The sequence below is a fragment of the Elephantulus edwardii genome, unplaced genomic scaffold, assembly GCF_000299155.1.
Source record: "Elephantulus edwardii isolate Elephantulus edwardi_28Jun2011 unplaced genomic scaffold, EleEdw1.0 scaffold00050, whole genome shotgun sequence".
NCBI lineage: Eukaryota > Metazoa > Chordata > Mammalia > Macroscelidea > Macroscelididae > Elephantulus > Elephantulus edwardii.
Genome location: NW_006399800.1, coordinates 3,871,592 through 3,894,225, shown reverse-complemented (window position 1 = coordinate 3,894,225; position 22,634 = coordinate 3,871,592). Strand labels below are relative to the sequence as shown.

General features: G+C 41.1%; 1 protein-coding gene across 1 annotated transcript; it reads right to left on the bottom strand.

Moving 5' to 3' along the window:
* Positions 1-1,663: 1,663 nt before the first annotated feature.
* On the bottom strand, positions 1,664-15,310 carry PDCD7 (programmed cell death 7). Its single transcript, XM_006886658.1, has 5 exons — positions 14,418-15,310; positions 12,009-12,147; positions 3,233-3,469; positions 2,534-2,621; positions 1,664-1,787 (listed from the first exon to the last, which is right to left on the bottom strand). Exons 1-5 carry the CDS (start codon positions 15,285-15,287, stop codon positions 1,664-1,666), a joined length of 1,458 nt encoding a protein of 485 aa, XP_006886720.1. The 5' UTR covers positions 15,288-15,310.
* Positions 15,311-22,634: the final 7,324 nt, after the last annotated feature.

Genomic DNA, 22,634 nt, shown 5'->3' with positions numbered 1-22,634 from the left:
ACAGTGATTTAAGTTTTAAGGCTATAGATAATGAAATATATATGAACAAATTAATATAGTATCTAGGAGAGGTTTTAAAATAATTCCATGTAAACAGTGAGGCTGCAGAGGAAACAAGATTGTCCAGGAGTTGCCAATATTTTGAAACCACAAGTTTTTTCACTTTATCACCCCTCTATCAATGCAGATATCTTAGTGGTAAGACTGACTAGACACCAAATAAACATCATACAATTTAATTTTGATATCTATTCTTCTTGCATCTCATCAGAGCAAATGGTAGAGATTTGTAACAAAAAAACCAAACATAGATCTGTAGTGTTATATGAAGTAAATCACTTAGGACTAAAGACACACTTTGGAGAGACTTACTGGGCCTCAATCCTCACATATTTTTTCTGTAATGCACAACGTATAGATTATATAATGTCAATTAAACAGAAGAGGGGCAAAAGGTTAAGCCTCCTCTCCTAATTATCCAAAGCTGGATTTTGCAGGCCAAGTTTGGTTTTTAAGATTCATCATCCTATAGCAAATGCCTACTTAGTAAGTTTCAACTTTGTAGTGATAATGTGTTTCAGCAACATAAATTTTGTTTTTAGTGATTTTGGAGGCAACAAATCAGGAGGAAACGCTCAAATTAAAAAATAAAAATGGTATTTATTAAGCTCTTTGGAAATATAAATAACAAATGGAGAAAAAGAAAATCAAATCAAACAAAAAATTGACAATTTATACAACTGATCATCTCCAGGAACCACACTTAAACATAAATATATAAAATATTAGTAGTTATTAACTGAATTCTGCCCAGCTTTGACAACATGAATGTGTCTGAGCAGCCTACATCTGTAACAAAACTGCACAGCTGTATCAACTCTCCAGTACAACAGAAGGGGGTTAAATCCCCATTCATAGAGCAAACCAAACTTCTACCCTTACGGATTCTGAACAACTAGACTACCAGAACATTTAAAAATAAGTATTTTCTTTACAATCTTTCTACCACAGGAAAAATGTAGCCATTGTCCATTTAAACCTGGTCAGATCTGGGTACAGGAAATCTTCGGGTTTTCCAGGTCTTCAATATGACTACCAGACGAGGCTATGTTCTTTTTTGACTTCAGGTCTATTTTTCCTCATTGACAGCCTCAGAAACTGCACCAGACCTGGGATTAACAATACTGAAGATAAAGAGCATTTTCTACCTTTCTTCCTGGAAGTTACAAAGGTTCTCTGGATAGACAGGTTAGGAGACTGTGCCTTTCACATTCACTATTGCAGAAAGGCATCTGTATCTAACCAGCACACACTGAGACTGGGTGGATGAGTACTTACCCATCACCACATGGAACTTAGAATAAATTAACAAGTCACTTTGACCCAGCCCCTCAAAACAGAGGCAAATTTGGTGAACCAAGACCACGGTCTGTGTTCAGCCCAGTTCACTACAAGTCTTTTGTGAAGAATCATTTTCCTCTCTTGATTCAAGAGACAACTCTGGCCATGACAGAGCATAGAAGGGAAACATAACTTAGGGTGGAGCAACGCCACACTGGGTTCAGATATCCCCCTTTAGTGTACAGCATACGATGACGGCAGTATCTCTAATATTTACAACTGGATAGAGCCTTTGCCAGACCACACTCCTGGAGAAGCTTCACTATTGCAGCTTAAGGGCAGTTGCCCAGATGTCGTTGCTGGGGAGCGGAGGAAGGACCCATCCTTGGGGAACAGAGCTGCCTTTGGGATGATCAGATGGCACCAGGTACTGATCCCAATCATGCCTTAATAAGAACATTGAAGAAAAACAGTTAATTTCTGGTTTTACTCTGAGTAATATGTTAAACAACCAAATATTGTATTTCTGGGCTTTAGTTCTGACTGCTGAACTAATTCAATACAGAATTTGATTTCTAGGAATTATGCAAAATACTATGATTTCCTAAATGTACACATAAAGGGTGGAAATTCTTAAAATAAGAATGTGTAATCTATGGGTAAATAATGAATATGCCTGTGTTTAAAAGCGAATGCCTGTATGTAAGCTAGAGATTCATCTTTCCCAAAACAGAAGCCATGCATGCTGAAAAGCATTCATTCTTTTATAATAATCGTAAGTCACTGGAGCTTTGGAAGGGAATTCTAGGATCACTTAGTTGTATGGTTTTTAGAGCATGCTTTGAAGATCCCTAGAGTCCATATGTTTTGGGGGGCTTTAGAAACAACAAAGTGTGGAGTGGTTCGAATCCACCAGCTGTTCTATGGGAGGAAGATGGGCAATTTCTTCCAGTGTGATTTGGAGCCTCTGAAAACCTCCTGGACGATCAGTTATGAGTCAGTTCTAATTTTACAACACATCATAACAAACATCATCTATGTGGCCTCCTTGAACACTGGAAATATAAATCCATTAAGAACTTTTTTAAAAAAAGATACAGTAATAGGGCCTCAACCATATAATAATCACTTCATCAACTACTTCTTGCTACCTGAGGTAGAAAGTAGCCTGTTAGGAGTCTAGCTTTTTTACCTTATTTGGATGAGTGCAGGCAGGGAGTGTTCAGCTTGGAGGTAATACTGTCGAAAAGGCTGCAAGAGGTGAGCAAGTGGGAACTCATCTGAAAAAGAATTGCACAAGATCACATCAACATACTTTATATCTCGGTGATCGGGCAATTGTGGCAGTATGATGAGGCTTGTTTCATCATTATCTGTGATTTCCATGACACAGTAAATCCTAAATGTGCCTCACAGGTGTCCACTCTCCCCTAGCTTGTGTGAACGCTGGTGGCACAGTCTGTAGTGAGCTGTGCTGTAAATCCAGAGGCACACTTCTGTGGTAATTTGAATCCACCAGCTGCTCAGAAGAAGAAAGATGGGAAGTCTATCCCTGTTAACAATGAACAGCTCCAGAAACCCAATGGAAGGTCACTCTCAGCCTGACAGCAGCAAGTGTGAGTTCTGAGATATTCTTTAGTTAAAGGAGCTCTGAGAGCTGCTAACCACAAACCCACCCAGATGCTCAAAGAAGAAAAGACCTCATTATCGACTCCCCTCAAGCTCTCAAGTTTAAAAAGCCCTATGGGTCGGTTTTACTGTCACATGTGGTTGCACTGAGTTGAAAACAAACTCAACAGTACCCACCACCACCCCTTAGCTTCAGTTAATATCCTCCATGATAAGGACAGCCAACTTAACACTTCTCTCTACTGCTAACAGAAAAACTTACCTGCATCCCCAAATAACTTGGACTCAATTTCACGCTTCTGAAGTAAAAGTTTCTCCTTTTCTTTCCTTTGTTTCTTTTCCAATTCTCTCTTCCTCTCTTCTTCTTGTTCTCCTTCCAGCATAACTTGGAGGGCTCTCTCTTCAGCTTCATACAGTTCAGAGCGTTTTTTAATGAGTTTCCTCAGTCGCTGCAGATGATGTTCAAAAGCCTCATCTGCTGAGGCTGGAGGGGAGACTCCTGAGCAAAGAGATTCAAATGGCATTTAGACACTATCCCTAGAGAGCTTACTGTTTTAATAAGCAGACTCAAATTCTTATCTACATAACTTTACAAATTCTACTTAAACTTCTTACAAAATCTACTCAATCTCCTCTTCTTGAGTAGCCAATGACTCTGATTTCGCCTCATCTTTTTTTCAACTCCCTCAACTAAACAACACTTCCTTTCTATTGGTCCTATCTTCCAAATTGGACAGTGGACTCATTGGCAGGAGGAGCTTACATATTTCCTCAGTCCTTGTCAGAAAAACTCTCCCTTTAACGGAGTCTGAAGGAACACCTGTAGTGGTGAAGAAGTTATGCTTGGCCAACTACAGTAATATCATAATTTGCTATTGGTAGTAGGTGACTAATCATCACCATTGAATTCATCTTACTATTCAGAGTCCCAGGTCCTGGGAACTTCTTGGTACCAAGAAACCAAAAATGGCTGGTCCTCCTAGTTAACAGTGCATCAGCTAACATTTAGGAAACAACAGGACAGCTTTTCTAAATCTCAAATCACAGTATCAAATATTCATATAGTATTCACAATGTGAACCTGACCCAAGCCACAGTACTTTCAACCACTTCACATACCTGTGAATATTGGATAGTGAATAAGGAACACTGAAGAAAAACTGATTCCTTTGAATTGTGGTGTTGGCAAAAACTACTAAATATATCATGGATGGTTTAAAAAAAAAAATCCAATACCACACCAGATCTATCCTGAAAGACATGCAATCAGAATACTCTTTAGCAGCAAAGACAGTGAAACTTCATCTTACATATTTTGGACAAGTAATTGGGAGGGGCTGGTGCTTGCAGAGACAGCATGCTGTTAAGTCTGAACCAACTCATGGCTGACTCCAGAGAGGCTTTAGGAGGCTGTAAATCACAATAAGGAGATGGTCCATCTTGCTCCTATGGAGGAGTCAGTGGATCTGAATGCCAGAGAAGGATGGCCCTTAGAGTAGGAGCATAGCTACCTACAGGCTATAAGACACAGGAGATCCCTGAAATATTACAAAGTTACTCTACAAAACAAGGAATCACTTAAGTGTTTTCGAATATCTAGTACTCCTGTAACAGTGACCACAGTGAAACTGGTTAGTGCCTGGTACAGTGACTGAACATTTGTATCAAACATTCTGTAGAAGGATCTTCTTGGTCAAAGTGACAGAGCTATGAGGATTGGATAAATCACTGAAATACTCCCCTGAGAGAATGTTAAATTATTAAACCATCCCTAAAACTTTCTTAAAACTAAGTAAGTAACAGTTAAAAAAAACACACAAAAAAAAACCCCCCACCAACCAAACAAAAAACTAAGTAACGGCTTAGGTTAAAACTAGTAAAAAACCAACCAAATGAAACAGCCCAGAGTATTTTATTTTTAAAAGTATTTATCTGGGATCAAACTGACAAAAGCAATTAAAAGATAAGACAAAGATCTTAGAAAGCAATAAATTTTTGTCAGGAGGAACAGCAATGCATAAAAAGGGGATGCAGACGGTTACATAATTTTGAAGAATGCCATCAATGTCACTAAATGGTAATGTCAAAACTACTGAATTGGTCTATTTTGCTGGGTATATTCTCAACAACAGCAAAGATTATATGTATATACAGGGAGCTCTGGTGGCACCATTTGTAGGTTGCTGCAAGGCTGCGTCTCTACTGGTTCAAATCTACCAGCTGCTCCGAAGAAGGAAGATGGCCAGTCTCTTCCCCCTACAACTGACAGACTCAGAAACCCAATGGAATCATTATGAGTTGGAATCAACACAATAGGAGAGAAGAGCGAGTATATACATATATGTATAGATATGGAGCGCTAGTAGGGCATTATGTGCTGTACTGACAACAAAGATGTCACTGGTTTGAATCTACCAGCTGTTCTGGGGGAGAAAAGTTCTCTCCAGGGCAAGTTCCTAGGATTCTCAGGCAACAATCATGTGACATGGATACATTTGTACTTGTGTCTCTGAGCCTAATCTGTTCTTTTTACATTTCAAAGGTGACTGACTTCTACACTAATATAACTTCTTAGCATAATATAGAAAAGCCATTCCATTATGAAATGGGAGTATAAAAACCTCACCCTCATGGCCACAGAGTTGGCATTAACTCACATCTGACCTTCCAGTGGGTCTAGAGAGGCTAGAAATTGCCTGGGACATTACCCATCTTTCTCCCAAGGAGCCACTGGTGGATTCAAATGACCAAAGAGGCGTCACCTTTGGCCTGGCACCATATCACCAGAGTGCCCTTATCACAGGTGTAAGGATAGGATTTAGCAGGCCTCTGAAAACCCTATGTACAACAGAACACACGCAGACTAACAGAATGGGCAACCTAGGTAGAACTTTCAAGTATGGAAATACAAAGGAAGAGGAACAGTTGTAAGCAGACATTAGTGATTGGAACATGGAATGTGAGAACCATGAATGTAGGAAAATTAGAAATTGTTAAGAAATAGAATGCATAAATATTGACATACTAGGCAATGGAGAGATGAGATGGACCGGCATGGGCATTCTGAGTCAGATGATCCTATGTTACTCCAGAGATGAAAAGGTAAGAAAAAAATGGGGATGCTTTCATAGTTAAAAAAGTAATTCTAAACCAGGAGAAGATAACATAGATGAATGGGATCTTCTAAGACTCAAATCCCTATGCACATCCAAAAACTTCTCCAATAGGGTAAAAAGGGAAGCCACTGACTGGGAAAAAGTATTCAGTAATAACGTATCAGATAAGGGACTTATATCCAGAATTTATGAAATACTTGAGCACCACAACAAGATAAAGGTAAAAATCCAATAGCAAACTGGGCACAGGATATGAACAGGCACTTCACCGAAGACGACATTCAGATGGCTAACAAACACATGAAGAAATGCTCAAAATCCCTAGCCCTAAGAGAGATGCAAATTAAAACAACTATGAGATATCATCTCACCCCAGTCAAAATAGCAAAATTTAACAGAACAGCAAGCAACAAATGCTGGTGAGGTTGTGGAGAAACTGGAACCCTGATTCACTGTTGGTGGGAGTGTAAAATGGTGCAACCCCTGTGGAAAGCAGTATGGCGCTTTCTCAAAAAGTTGCAAATAGAGATACCATTTGACCCAGCAATTCCACTACTGGGAATATACCCTGAAGAGACCATAGCTGACATCCAAGCAGGTATATGCACACCCATGTTTATTGCAGCTTTGTTCACAATAGCAAGGAGTTGGAAACAACCTAAGTGCCCATCAACAAACGAATGGCTAGAGAAGCTGTGGTATATTCACACAATGGAATACTATGCTGCATTAAAAAACAAGGAACTCATGCAATATTATTCAAAATGGTTGACTCTGCAGAACATTATGCTGAGTGAAATATCCCAGTCACAAAAGGACAAATATTACATGATGCCACTGTTGTAGAACGGGACTAACCTCAGGGTTGGGGAGAGACTGAGTAAGATGTGTTCAATAATGTATACTGCACTGAAACAGAGGAGGGAGAAAACTGTTTAAAAGAGATATGTGACTAGGTATTTCTGTCATCACAGGAGTCTAGAGTGAGGGCTACATGGTGGAGGGGACCTGGGGGAGGGTTTGCAAAACAATGAAAGAATCTTTTCTTTTACTTTTCCATAATTTTTGACTCATGTACTTATAACTTGTTAGTTAAATTTGTGTCTTCTAGGTTACAACACCCCCATGATACATCTTCAGGGATATGAACACGTACGGCTAAGCACAATTAATAAGAGTGCATCTAAATTCCAAAATCAATCTCCATAATAGTCTATGTGTTTCGTACTGCCAAAGGGGCCCTTTAGAGTAGTGAGCCAGCAGCCAGGAAATCAAAAAATATACTGCGATGGGAAAGTCTGCTGTTAGGGACCTCTCTAAAGTACTCAAGAGCAACAGTGTGTCTCTGGAGACTAAGGTGCGTCTAATATAGGCCATGGTCTTTGCAATCACTTGTTATGCATCAGAGAGTTATGGTCATACTCTGACAAAAGTTAAAAGGTCTGAGAAGCTTCCAGTTGTATTTAAAAATACAAGGGTAAAACGGACAAAAGACATGGAAAGACTTTTCACAGAGGAAGATAATCAGATGACCAACAGACACATGAAGAAAAGCTCAAAAATCACTGGCAGTAAGAGAGATGTGAATCAAAACCACAATGAGATAGTAAGTAATAAAGTTGAAGGGGATGCAGAGGAACTCTTATACACTGTTAGTGGGATTGTACAATGGTACAACCACTCTGCAAGGCTGTTTGGCATTTCCTCAAAAAGCTGAACATAGAAATTCCATATGAACCAGCTATCTCACTGGTTGGAATACATCCCAAGTGGTTGGAATACATCCCAAGAAAATAAGAACCGAGGCACAAATGGAGATTTGGACATCAATGTTCACAGCAGTGTTATTTACCATCTCAAGAACACGGAAATGGGCCAAATGTCCAACCACAATCAAATGGACTGAGAAATTATGGCACATTCACGCGATAAAATATTATACAGCATGTAAGAGCAATGATTTTGAAAATTACTACCTAACTTGGGAGGGAATGGAGAACATTATGCTAAGTGAACTAAAACAGTCCCATAAGGGCAAATCTGTGTAAGACCATTATAGTAGAAATAGAAAGATAACTAGTAAAAATGTGTATGAGGATATAAGTGGGGGAGGGCAGAAGCAGAGGGGTGAGGGTGGCAGGGGGGTAATCATAGGGGTGCACAATATGATAGAAAGAGGGAGATGTGGGTAAAGGAAATGGGAAAGATCTGGTGTGAAAAACAATGTATATGAACTTCTTAAGCAAACCAGTATAAAAATAAAAATTTTATTTAAAAAAAATACACAGGAGAAATAATTTGCTGTGCTTGCTTACTTGTGCAAACCTGAATATCCTTGGTAAATGTGAAGGACCTACAATCTTAATGAGGGAGCTTGTAGTCCAAATTAGATATAAATGAGAAAAGAGCAGGAGGTCACTTAGGTCCACATCAAGAGAGACTTCCTGAAGGATACTGCATTTGAATTTGATTTTGGAGAATACTGTTGCTGTTATACACTACCGAGTCGGAACTGATCCATAGCTGACCTATAGCTCCAGTGGGTTTTCAGAGGCAGTAAATAGAAAGAAAGACTGCCCATTTTTCTCCTATGGAGCATCTGGTGGATTTGAACTATATACCTTTGGATTGGCAGCATAAAAGTCAGATGCTGACTGTGGAACAGATCATCAATTACTCACGTACAAGTTCAAAGTGAAGATAAAGAAAAAAAAGAAAACAAATCCACAAGAACCCTGAATCTATCCCACCTGAATTTAAAAGCTATCTCAAGAACAGATTTGAAGCACTGAATACTACTGAGCAAAGACCAGATGAGCTGTGGGACAACATCAAAATTATTATCCATGAAGAAAGCAAAGGTCATTACAAAGACAGAGGAGGATAAAAAGGCCAAAATGGATTTCAGAAGAGACTCTGAATATTGCACTAGAATGCTGAGAAACCAAAACAAAGGGAAAAAAATGAGGCAGTTGAAGAGTTGAAACAGAAGATTTCAAGGGCAGCTCATAAGGCAAAACAAAGTATTAAAACGAAATGTGCAAAGACTTAAGAGTTAGAATATCAAAAGGGAAGGACTCAATAAGCATTTTTCAAGCTGTGCCTCAAGATGGGATACTACAAGATGCTATGGGTAAAATCCTAAATGATCCACAAAGCATCAAAAGATGATGGAAGGAAGACACAGAATCATTTTACCAAAAAGAATTGACTGGCGCCGAACCATTATAAGAAATAGCACATAACCAACAGTAATAAAGGAAGAAGTTGAAGTTGCCCTAAAGGAATTGGCAAAAAATAAGGCTCCAGGAATAGATGGAATACCAACTGACTTATTTCAACAAACAGATGCAAATCTGGAGGATAGTTACCTTGCCAACTGACTGGGAAAGTTCTGTATTTATTCCTACTCTCCCCCCAAAATGATCTAACAGAAGGCGGAAATTATCAAACAATATCACTAATATTACAGGCAAGCAAAATCTTGCTGAAGACTATCCAGAAACGATTTTATCAGTATATAGACAGAGAACTACCAGAAACAGATTGGGTTTAGAAGACACTGTGGCACTAGGAAAATTACTGCTGATGTCAGAAAGACCTTAGCTGAAAGCAGAGAACACTAGAAGGATGTCTATTTCTATTTTATTTACTATGCAAAGGCATTTGACTGCCTGGATCATAACAAATTGTAGCCAACACTGAGAAGAATGAGAATCCTCGAACTTTTGACTGTGCCCATGTGAAACATATACCTAAACCAAGAAGCTGTTGTCGAAACAAAGCAAGGGAGCACTGCAGAATGCTCAAGAAAGGAGTACATCAGGGATTGTATCCTTTTTCCATACCTTTTGAATCTATACGGGCTTATTTGGGAGGCTGGACTTTATGAAGAAGAATGTGGCATCAGGATTGGAGGAATATTCATCAACAAACGGAGTAATGCAGATGACACAACCTTGCTCACTGAAAATGAGAAGAGTTTAAGGGTTTGCTGCAGACGATCAAGGACTGTAGTCTTCAATATGGACTGCATCTCAATAACAAGAAAACAAAAATCCTTACCACCAGGCCAATACGCAGCCTATGATAGATAGAGAAAAGGCTGAAGCAGTTAATTATTTCATCTTGCTTGGATCCACAATCAACCCCATTGGCACCAACAGTCAGGAAATCACAAGATTGAGTTTGATGAAAAACTGTGCTAGAAAGAATCTGCTGTCTGCACACCCATGTTTTTTGCAGCTTTAGTCTCAATAGCAAAGAAGTGGAAACAACCCAAGTGCCCATCAACAAATGGAGAGAGAAGCAGTGGTATATTCACACAATAGAATAATATGCAGCATTGAAAAACAAGGAACTCATGAAATATTATGTAAAATGGATGACACTGGAGGACATCATGCTGAGTGAAATATCTCAGTCACAAAAGGACAAATATTGCACAGGGCCACTGTTGTAAAATGGGACTGACATCAAGGTTGAGGGAAGACAGAAAAGGAGGGGAGGAATGATATATATTGCATTGAAACAGATGAGGGGGAGAACTATTTAAAAGGGATATATGAATGGGTATTCTTGTCATTATAGAAGTCCAGAGTAAAGACTACATAGTGGAGTAGACTTGGGGGAGGGACTGCATAACAATCAGAGTTTATCTTTCTTTTCAAGGAGAAGAGTGAATTAGTGGGGAGGGGTGGGGAGGGAGAAAAGTACAACAATGAATGACTGGAAACCCTAAGTCCCTGTAAACTTTCATTAAAATTAATTTAAAAAAAAAAAAAAAAGAAAAAGTAAAAAGAATCTGCTGTCAAGGACCTCTCCAAAGTGCTAAAGAGCAAAGATGTAAGTATACAGAATAAAATGTGCCTGATCCATGCCATATTGCTGTTAGATGCTGACAAGTACAACTCACAGTCAGCCTATAAATAACTGATCTGTATATTGTCCTATCTCAATTGAAGCCATGGTCTTCTCAAATGCTTACCATTCATCTGAAAGCGAGACAATGACTAAGAATGAGAGAAGAGGAGTTGATGCCTTTGAGCTGCAGTGCTGAAGAAGAGTACTGAACATACCATGGACTGTCACAAAAATAACCAGGTCTGTCCTGGAGAGGGTGAAACCAGGTTACTCCTTGGAGGCAAGGATTTTAAATCTTCGTCTCACATACTTTGGGTATGTTATAAGGAGGGTCCAGTCCTTGGAGAAGGACATCATGCTTGAAAGGGTCAGCCCAAGAGAAGAAGATGCTGAATGAGATGGATTCACTGTGGCAATGGGGTTGAAGACGGTGAGGTTGGCTCAGGATAAATTAAGGCTCAGAGATATCAGAGCACCCTTTTGTAGAACAGTGAGGACTTAAAATGGCAAAGATAAGGAAAGAGAAGCTGTCAGACTGGCAGGAGCAAAGACCCAGCAGGCAAATGAAAATCATGACAGGGGACTTCTAGAAAATGAACATGGCTGGAGCAAACTCAAAGGAGAAATTTGGGCTGCCTGGTAGTCCTCGACTTGAGGTCTTCTGAGCACAAAAGTGACATTCAAGAAGCTGAGGCTCTATATTACTTGAAGGGCATGCTGTCCTGTTCAACCATTCACATGTGCATTGGATTCCTATAGCTCCTTCCCTTTTTTTTTTTAAATTTTCTCTGTGTGTGTACCGTCAAATTGCATCTGACTGGTACAAGAGGAGATGATCCCTCCTTCTCTGGCAGAGCATCTGGTGGAAGCTCCTTCCCTTTTTAACCCTGAAGACCAAGAGTTAAATGTCTTCTGAGGTTTCATGCTTCAGAAGTCCAGTTTCTCTGTAGAATGAAAATAATGAGGAAAAGTACCAAGGATTTTTTTGTTCAAAAACATCTAGGAGGTTGAGTGGTAAAGAAGAGGAAGAACTGCCAAGTAGAAATGGAACGTCATTACCTTTCCTCGCTGCAGCCTCTTTCCTTAGCTTCCTCAATTTCTCCAAGGCCCGTAGAAGGTCTACCATTCTTTTTGTATCTGCTTGCTTTTTTCTCACTTCAGATAAGACGCCATCGGCAGCAGCTTTGAGTTCCTGCTCCTGGAAAAGAACCAGAGCCCACAAGACCTACCATCAGCAACAATCTTATAACCAACAACAGCTGCCTGGCAGGTCACATCCGAGAGAATCTGGCAATCACAGGGTTAACAGACTGTATCACCTGTTATGCATCAGAGAGTTGGACAATGACTAGGGAGGATAGAAGGAGAATTGATGCCTCTGAGCTGTGGTGCTGGAGAAGAGTACTGAATGTACCATGGACTGCCAAGAAAACAAACAGACTCATTCTGGAGAGGGTTAAACCAGGCTGCTCCTTGGAGGCAAGGATTCTGGGGCTTCGTCTGACATACTTTGGACATGTAAGGAGAGACAGGTCCTTGGAGAGGGTCATCATGCTTGGGAGGGTGGAGGGACAGCGCAGGAGGGGAAGACCCTCTATGAGGTGGATTGATTCAGTGACTGGGGTAATTGGGATGGGTGTGTCAGAGGCAATGCGATTGGCACAGGATAGAGCAGGTTTTAGGGCTGTTGTACATATATATGGTCGCTATGAGTCGCAAACGACTCGATGGTACATAACAACAACAACAACTAGATCTACACTCAATTTTCTGAGCTTTGTGAAACTCCCTCCATACTGATCTAGTCAAAGGTCAAAACTCTCACGTTACAGGAGAATCTCCTCTCTCTGCAGTTTCCATGTGGCCACTGGTCTTTGTCTCTTCAGTGTTTCTCAAAGTGAAATCCAAGTAACAAGGTTCCCTTGTTGAAAATGGAAACTTCTAGACACTAACATTCAGACTCTCATGAAAGATAAGGAATAGGGTTAAAAGGCTTAAGACTCTACAAAACTTTACAAGTGATACTCTACACAGTGTGCAGCCCACTGTTTTAACATTACAGAGACTTCTTTGACATGAAATCTTGCAAACATCTGGCAACTACAACCCTACCAACATGCAGACTAAAAAAAATAAACATAGTTCCTCAAGCCACTCCTCAAAGAACATTTCTCACACATGTAGTCAAGTCTCTTGCCTAGAGCAGCTCTCTCATCAGTCCAGTAAGTGCCTGTAATCTCATTATTACAACCCTGATATGATGTTCTCTTCAGCTCAATTCCATTTCTCTGCTTAAAACTGAAAATAGGGAGCTCTGGTGGCTTCATGGTAAGAGAAGGGATGTGCTGCTATCCCAAAGACATGAAGTTTGAATCCACCAGCTGCTCTGTGGGAGAAGGACGCACAATCTCCCATTATATTGTAGAATATATGTCAGTAAACCTCCCATTCCACAGTTTTCAGACTATTTCATTGGTTGTGTTTTTAATAGTGTCTCAACATTCTTATTTCTTTTATAATTGTATCATAGGCATTCACTTTTAATGCACAGATTATTCTTGGGAGGTACAACTAAGCTTGTCACTGATATATTTTAGAATGAAGTTGTAGCAGACTCGAAAGGAACTCCAGAGACATTAAAAGGTAAGGAGTATACCCTAGAAAATTATTTGACCAGTTTCCTACTTCAACTTGGCCTAATTTACAGGTTGAGATTAGCAGGCTTTAGAATCAGACAACTCTGAATCCAATCCGCAGTTAAACTTCCCAAAAAATTGGTTGTGTGATTGTGGGGTAAATGAGCCTCTCTGTACTTGAGTTTCCTAATCTGCAGAAGCGGGAAACTACTACCTACTTCACAACGCTGTTAAAAATATTCACGTGCATTTGGCAAACTTGGGTAGAAGACCCATTATAAACTAACTGCTTAACGACACCATTGCTAAACCTGGGAGAATATAGTTTTTAAATGCATAAACAAAGGAATCTTGGGGAAATCACCACTATCCCATCCTTGAACTAGGGTGTATTTTCCTGAAGGTATCAAATGCTCTTTATTTTGTAGTCTTAAAGCCCGTCAGGTACTACAAGACAAAGACCCAGATTTAGAACTCAATTGAATGTTGTCCAGTGGGAATCAGCTCTTACGTTTTCAGAGGCTGTTACTTGCACCCAAGATTGCACATTGCACATTTCTACCGCAGAGCAGCTGGTGAACTGAGTACCTGAGGAGTCCCTTGAGTTAGCAGAGTCACAGACTACGCTACAAGTACGCCCTAGATTTACTATTCTAGAATGTTAACAAGTGGACAGAAGGGGGGAAAGGAGAAAGTGGCTCTTATCCTTGCAATGCCATTATATACACGTAGAGCTTTGGTGCTGTGCTCTATACTTAACGCGCTGTTAATATAGTACAGCACGTCTCTTTCAAACATCACTTCTAACTCGATAAGCATCTGCTATACTCACCCGCTGCTTCTCTTCCACCTCCTGCACGCACTTGACCCTCCAGCGGTCAATCTCCTGCTCCCGCTCCACGGCCCGCGCAGCTTCCGCCTCCCGCTCGGCCTCGCGTTCCCGGGCCCGCTCCCGAAGCCGCAGCCGCCGTCGCCGGACCCGCTCTAGCCTCCGCCGTACTTCGCCCACATAAGCAGCCTGGGTCAATGGCTGTAGACTTGCAGCTAGTTCTGCACGCAACGGCACGGCCTGCGCGTGCAGCAGGGTCCAGGTCTCCCCGTCCGCCTCGGCATCGCGCATGGCCCTGCTCAGGTCTCGCAGCCGCCGCACTAGGCGTAGAGCCCCGCGAAACCGCGCGCGAACCTCGCCGAGGCTGGGCCCGGCGGGCGCGCGGGGGGGCGCCGGACAGCCAGCCTGCCTCGGGGCCCCGAATACAGCCTCTAGCCACTGCCGGTCGCGCAGACGCTGCAGGGCTGCATCCCCGAGCGCGTCGGGCGGTGAGGGAGCCTCAGGCCAGCGCGGGTTCCAGGGCGGACCCGGAGGCGGCGGCTGTGGGCGCTCGCAAATGTCGGACCCTGGAAAGGGTCGGCACTGGGGTGGCGGCGGAGGCAGCGGTGGTGGTGGCACCGGGTAGAAGGCGCCACCACCGCCGCCGCCACCACTACTACGTGAGAGTTCCGCGGGAGCCCGGGGCTGCAGAGCCAAAGGCGGCTGAAGAAAGGGGGCGGGGGGGCCCGGAAAAGGGCCGGGCCGCTGGGGAAGAGGCGGCGGGAAAGCCGAGGAGGGCAGCGGGGGTGGTGGACAGCCGAAAGGAGCGGGAGGTGGTGGCTGCGGGGGCGGCGGACCTGGACGAGCCGGAGCGAAGAAGGGCGGAAAGGCCATGGTCACTACGGAGAGGCCCAGAAATGACAAGGCCTGGGCAGTTTCCCGGGAAAGTCTTCCTGGCGGAAGTGACGTGATTAAAACGCGCCCTGCCGACTGGGCGTCCAACCTTTGCAGATCGTGTTCTGTGCTGGAACAGCTGCTGGTCTCTTAGTTTACAGCGAAGAATAAAATATAGTTTCTTCATGAATCTCACTATCTAGTTAAAAAATACATTACATTAATCAATTTTTTAAGGTCCAGAACAGCAGTGTAGGTAAGTATTACCCAAGAGAAATAAATAGGACAACAGCTCATCGAATGTGAACCGATCAAGGAAGGTAGAGAAAATTTCCCTAAGGATTTGAGACTTTGGTTGGAATCTGAAGGATTAGTTAGCAGGAGTTAACTAAAAGGGAAGCACGGTTTACTGGAATGACATGCGAGTATGCCTAGTGGAGGTATAGAATACCACTTGCACCGAGCAGGGAAAGCTTGAGGGGGCCTGGTAAGTTTGGAGATATGGACAGAAAATAGTCTGTTCTGGGCCACATATGGTAGCCGTGGGAATACCCTGGATGATGTTAAACAGGAGGAGCCATGCTGCATATTCAATTTATAGATTTCATATGCAGTGGGCTCTTTACTAGTTTCCCCTAATGGTAATAGCTTGCAAAACTAGAACAATATGACAGCTAGAATATGTTGACATTATGTAGTCAGGCTACAGACATTTTGATTACTACCAGAGTCCTTTATGTTGCCTTATATAGGCACCTGAATCAGTAACAGTGAATCTAAAGCCCCCAATAAAGACTTTAAAAAAAATGCATACAGTAATAAAAAACTCAGAGCTGTCAAGTCAGAAAGGATTCATAGCTGACCCTCTCCTTGGATACCTGGGGCGGTAAAACACATTGGAGGAAATAAGCCCTCTTTCTCTTACAGATCCACTGATGAATTCAAACTGCCAGAGAGTCTTTCTCTTTTGAGTTAGCAACACAACTTTCCATAATAGCCCTGTAATTTAGTGAGACATACTTAAAAAAAAACCAACAAAAAACTTAAAGAGACCTTTCGCTTACTCAAGCAGAGTTTCCAACTGTTGTGTGTACTGTGAGAACTAACTCCTAGCACACCCTCCAGGTTTGCAGAGGTCATAAATTGGATGGAAAGAGATTGCTCATCTTCTCAGGACCACCTGGTGAATTTGGATCACTTGCCTTTGAGTTGGCAGTGCAAGATACATTTTATGATTATCTATTTTGTAAATCAGAAGTGAAAAGGGAGAAAAGAGAACTCCATTGCCAATCAGAAAAGTAAAATTTAAAAATAAATCTCTAAAAATACTAAGCTAATATTATCCCTAATACTGCTGAAGAATGTGGCATCATGATCGGTAGAAGACTTATTAATAACCTACTTTATTCCGAGGACACAACCTTGCTTGTTGAAAGTGAGGAGGACTTGAAGTTCAATGAATACAGTCTTCAATATAGATTGCATCTCAACATTTAAGTGACGAAAATTTTTACCACTGGAACAATAATAGGTAACATCATGATAAATATAGAAAAAAATTGAATCTGTCAACAATTTAGTCTTGGATGAGTCCGCGATCACCTTTGGTACCACTGGCCAAGAGATCAGGAGATGTATTGCACTGGGAAAGTCTGTAGTCAGTGATCTCTCCAAATTATTGAGGAGCAGTGACTTCTGTTGGAGACTGCTAGTTCAATCTAGCTGAAGCCATTTTGTAATTCTCTAAGGACATGTCTGGACATGTTTCCCCACCCTGGGAGGATAGGTTTCGGTTTACTGGGAAGCCCTGCTAAGTTTCTGTTTACCAGATAACTTTCAGCTTATTGGAAACGACATGTTATTCTCCCCCACTGTGTACTTCTCCTCCCCCCATTGTGCTCCTATATATATGCTGTGAGTGCTTTCAATAAAATGAAGACTTGATGGGAGATTCGACTTGTCTTCCTGCTTTTTGTGCCTCCTGTGCCCACCATTCTCGTTCTTCCCCTCCTAGGGTCACTGTTGAAGATCTCCGCCCGCCAGGGCAGACTTTTTTTTTTTTTTTTTGTAGAAGCAGTGTTTTATTGTTAGCTCAATATCATTTCTCTATGTTAATAAAATACCTCAAAATAAGTTAATATTGAACATCATGGAAATAACTTTTTAATGCTATCATTAATTTTATTTTTAGAAACTTCTGTATATTAGGTTGGATTATTTTTTTTATAAAATTTTATTAATTTTAATGAACATTTACAGAGATTTTGGGTTTCCATTCATTCATTGTTGCAGTAGTGACTTCATTTTGAGAACTAAGGTTCTCTTCTGACCCAGACCATGGTCTTTTCAGTCTCTTACTGTGCATCAGAGAGCTGGACAGTGAAAAGGATGACAGAAGAATTAATGATTTGAGCTATAGTTAAATATCCCCACACTGAATAAATCATGAACTGCCAAAATACAAAAAAGCTATGTCTTGGGAAAAGTGCAGCCAGAATTCTCCTTGGAGGCATGGGTGGTGAAGTTTCGACTCATGTTTTGGGCATATTTCTCAAGAAGAGTCTATTTTGGAAAGGGACATCATGTTTGGAAAGGTGGAGGGTTGGCAAAAGAGGAAGACCCTCAATTAGGTGGACTTAAACAGTGACTGCAGCAATGAACTCACATATGTCAGATTCTAAGATCGGCACAGGATAGGACAGTGTTCAGATCTGTTGTTCATAGGGTTACTATCGTAGTACTCCAATCAACACCTAACAGTAATAACAAGGAAGTTGTAGGGAGCTTTGGTGGACTAGTGTGTGAGACAGAGCTACAAAATTCTTACCTCCAGAAAGCAACTTGGTTTTGCTCTCACCAGGACAGACTGTTTTCTTGGCGGTCCATAGTATGTTCAATATTCTCCAGCACCACAATTCAAAGGTATCAATCATTCTTCTGTCATCCTTCATCATTGTCCAGCTCTCTGATGAATAGCAAGTAATTGCAAAGACCATGGCCTGTATCATCAGGTACACCTTAGTCTCTAGACTGACATCTTTGCACCTCAGCATTCTGGAGAGGTCCCTAACAGCAGACCTTTCTAATCCAATTTTTGATTTCCTGACTCCTGGTGCCAAAGTGGACCCGAGCAAGTGGAAATTAACAATCTCAACATTTTATCTATCATAGTTCTGCCAGTTGATCAAAAGAAAATCTTTGTTTTCTTGATGTTGAGCTTCAATCCATAGTGAAGACTGCAGTCTTTGATCTTTTGTAGCAGATGCTTTCTGGTCCTCCTCAGTTTCGGCAAGAACTTGCATATGACTAATTGATAGTCTGTTCCACAGTCAGCACTTGGCCTGGTTTTGACTGCTGATACTGAGCTTCTCCAATGATTCCTTCCACATATGTAGTCAATCTGATTCTTATGCAGTCCATTAGTGAAGTTTACGTGTAAAGTTTTTTTTTAAAAAAAAAATATTTGCAATAAATTGTACTCAACCTTGGCTGAGGATAAAAAAAGAGACAGGACACCAAGAATGGAGAAAAACAGAGCATAAAGACGGGGTGAACAGCTCAAAGACTGAAGCCCCGAACCTAGCTTCCCTGTGACCTTATTGAAAATTGCAAGGGAACAAATCACAAAGAGATTCTATGCAAATGAAGCTAGGCTCTTTCTATTGACAACCTTATGCTTACATCAGGAAGGAGGGATTTGTAAATACAATATAAGAATTAAAAAGGCACTGTTAGGGAATCCAAAATTAAGGTTGCATAGAGAAGTGTACTGGGGTGGGGGGGGGGGGAAGGGATGGGGGAATTGTATACCGATGAAGGAATTTTTTTTCCTTTTTCTTTTCAGAGAGGGGAGCAAACTAGTAGGGAGAGGTGGGCAAGGAGAAAGGTGCGGCAATGAATGAATGGAAATCCAAAACCTCTGTAAATGTTTATTAAAATTAATAATTTTTTAAAAAGGCACTGTTAGGTCTGCCTTGGTACCTGATTCCTTGGATCTGTCTTAGAAGGAATTCTAGCTTGTATTTGGGCCTCCCTTAATTCTTGGTTAAGTATTTGGCTTAACATTTGGCTTTCCACAATAAATAAATCATTGAGCATACAAAATTTGTTCATTCTATTTTCAGCCTTGTTTCTGTCACCAAGTCCATACTTTCTGACTACCCTTCCTTCATTGTTTCTAACTTTTGCATTCCAGTCACCAATTCTCATTAACACATCTTGATTGCATGTTTGGTCATTGTAGACTGTAAAATTTAATAAAAATCTTCAATTTCCTTCTCTCTAGCTTCAGCTATTGGTGTAGAATTTGAAAAATAATCATATTAATAGGTCTTCCTTATATGCATTTGGATGGATAAAATCATATCACAACATTGTACTTTAGTTTAGAACTTGAAATTATACTTTTTAAAATTATTTTTTAACTATGAATCTAAGTATATGGTGATCTAAGAATACCATTATCTGTTTTTCATTCCCAGCATGGTATATACCATGTGATTAATTCAAAGTGGCTAAAGCCAGTCCATCTCATCTCACTAATGCCTAGAATGTTTAGTGTTCCATATTTTTCTCAACTTCTAGTTTTCTTTTTTTTTTTAACTTCTAGTTTTCTAACATTCATACTTCATCATATATATTCTATATTCCAACTATTCAAGGATGTTTGCAGCTATTCCTATTTTGACTGACTTCCAAACTAGAATCTACTTTTAATACTAGAACTATCCGTGTTCCTCATTGTTCATAGGTGTTTCAAAGGCCTGCTATTTCAGAAGTGGATGTCCAATCCTGCTTCTCAGTCTGTCTTAATCTGGGAGCTTTACTAAAACCTGTCCACCTTGGGTGACCCCTCTGGCATTTGACACAGTGGTGGCACAGCTTTCAGCAAACTGTTAAGACGTGTGCTACACTACCTAGAACAATAATAAGCAAGAGTACAGATACCCAAACTACAAAGTAATTGTTGTAGTTAGGTGCCGTTGAGTACAACTCATAGTATGAACAGCGGATCTGAACCTCATTCCTCTCTTGTGCCACCCTCACACTTCTGACACACTAGAGCCCATTGCAGCAGTCATCATACCAGTCCACCTGAGTGACGGTCTTCCTCTCCTTCGCTGACCCTCCATTCTTCTAAACATAATGTTCCTTTCAAGTGTATGAGGTGAAATTGTGTTCGCCGCCGCCGCACCGTCGTCGCTCTCCGGAGCTCCAGCCAACGAAGGGGGGTGGTGGTAAATGAAGAGGTGTTGGCTCATACCGGTGGGAAAGCACCCAGGAAGCAGCTGGCGACAAAAGCCGCTCGCAAGAGCACGACCTCTACTGGCGGGGTGAAGAAGCCGCATCACTACAGGCCTGGTACTGTGGCACTCAGTGAAATCAGGCGTTATCAGAAGTCCACCGAACTCCTGATTCGAAAACTTCCCTTCCAGCGTCTGGTGCGAGAATTTGCTCACAACTTCAAAACAGATCTGCGCTTTCAGAGCGCAGCCATTGGTGCTTTGCAGGAGGCAAGTGAGGCCTATCTGGTTGGCCTCTTTGAAGACACCAACCTGTGTGCCATCCATGCCAAACGTGTAACAATAATGCCAAAAGACATCCAGCTAGCACGCTGCATACGTGGAGAGCATGCTTAAGAATCCATTAGGATGGGAAACATTTCATTCTTTTTTTTTAAAAAAAATCTCTTCTTCCTGTTATTGGTAGTTCTTGAACGTTAGATAATTTTTTTTCCCCATGGGGTCAAAAGGTACCTAAGTATATGATTGTGAATGGAAACATAGGGGGCAGAAATCAGGGATTGGCAGTTTTTCCATTTTCATTTGAGTGTGAATTTCTAATATAAATGTGGGGATATAAAGCATTACTGCAAGTCAGAAAAAAAATGTTTCCGTGAACAAGTTTCAGCAGTTCAACTTTGTAACAATTATAAATAAACCTGTTAAATTTTTCTGGACAATGCCAGCATTTGGATTGTTTTAAAACAAGTAAATTTCTTATTGATGGCAACTAAATAGTGTTTGTAGCATTTTTATCATAGACCCATCCATTCACTATACTTTTCTGAGTTGTCCTACATGCAAGTACATGTTTTTAATGTTGTCTGTCTCCTGTGCTGTTCTGTAAGTTTGTTATTAAAATACATTAAATTATAAAAAAAAAGTATATGAGGTAAAGCCTCATCATCCTTGCTTCCAAAGAGCACTCTGGCTGCACGCTCTCCAAAACATGTTCTTTTGGCAGTCCATGAGATGTTCCATGCTCTTCAACATCACAATTCAAAGGCATCAATTCTGTCATCCCTATTCATTGTCCAGCTTTCAAATGCATAGCAAGTGATTGGGAAAACCATGGCCTGAATCAAACTACTTCTCAATAATTTGGAGAGGTCCCTAGCTGCAGATTTTCCCAATGCACTATTATCTCCTGATTTCCTGACTGCTGGTATCAAGGGTGTTAATTGCGGATCCAAGTAAAATGAAGTGTTGACAGTTTCAGTCTCTTCATTCACCATGATGTTGCCTATCAGTCCAGTGGTATTAACAACATGCATATACAGGTATATAATAAAGATGCTTTTGCCACTGAAACCCCATGTTTCTAAGAATGGTATTTCTGGCACTAGGCAGCAGAACTGTGACTTCTCAGTTAGAAACTTACTTCCGTTTTGCTCATTCGCCTGATAGCCACTGATCTGTTACACCGTTCTGTCATTTTTGTCCTTTTGAGAAAGTTAAATAAATGTAATCATACCGTATCTAACCTTTTGGGATCCCCCTCTTAATTATTGATAAATTAATCCAGATTGTTGCGTAATGTCAGATACTTTCAAGTTGACTCTAACTCATACTGACTCTCTATACAACAGATGTGCCATCCTCACAATTTGTTGTGCCCACACCCATTGTTGCAGTCACTGTTTGTCTCTCTCACTGAGGATCATCTCCTTTACTGACCTCTTTTTGAAGCATGATTCCCTTCTTCAAGGATTGGCCCCTCTTGGTAACATGCCTTTACTTGTCTCTTTGCCTGATAATTCATACCTCTAAAGAACACCCTGACTCTAATTCTTCCAGACAGACATGTTTGTTCTTTCAGCAGTCTGTGGTGTGTTCATTAATCTTTGAAAGTACCGCAGTTCAAAGGCATTAACTTCTCAGACCTCTTTACTCACTCTCCAACTTTCTTATGTACAGAAAGCAACTGAAAATACCACAAAGTCCTTGGGTCAGAGCACATTGTTGTTGTTATGTGCCGTCGAGTCGCCTGCTACTCATAGCGACCCTATGTACAACAGCCCTAAACTCCGCTCTGTCCTGTGCCAATTGCACTGTCTCTGACACT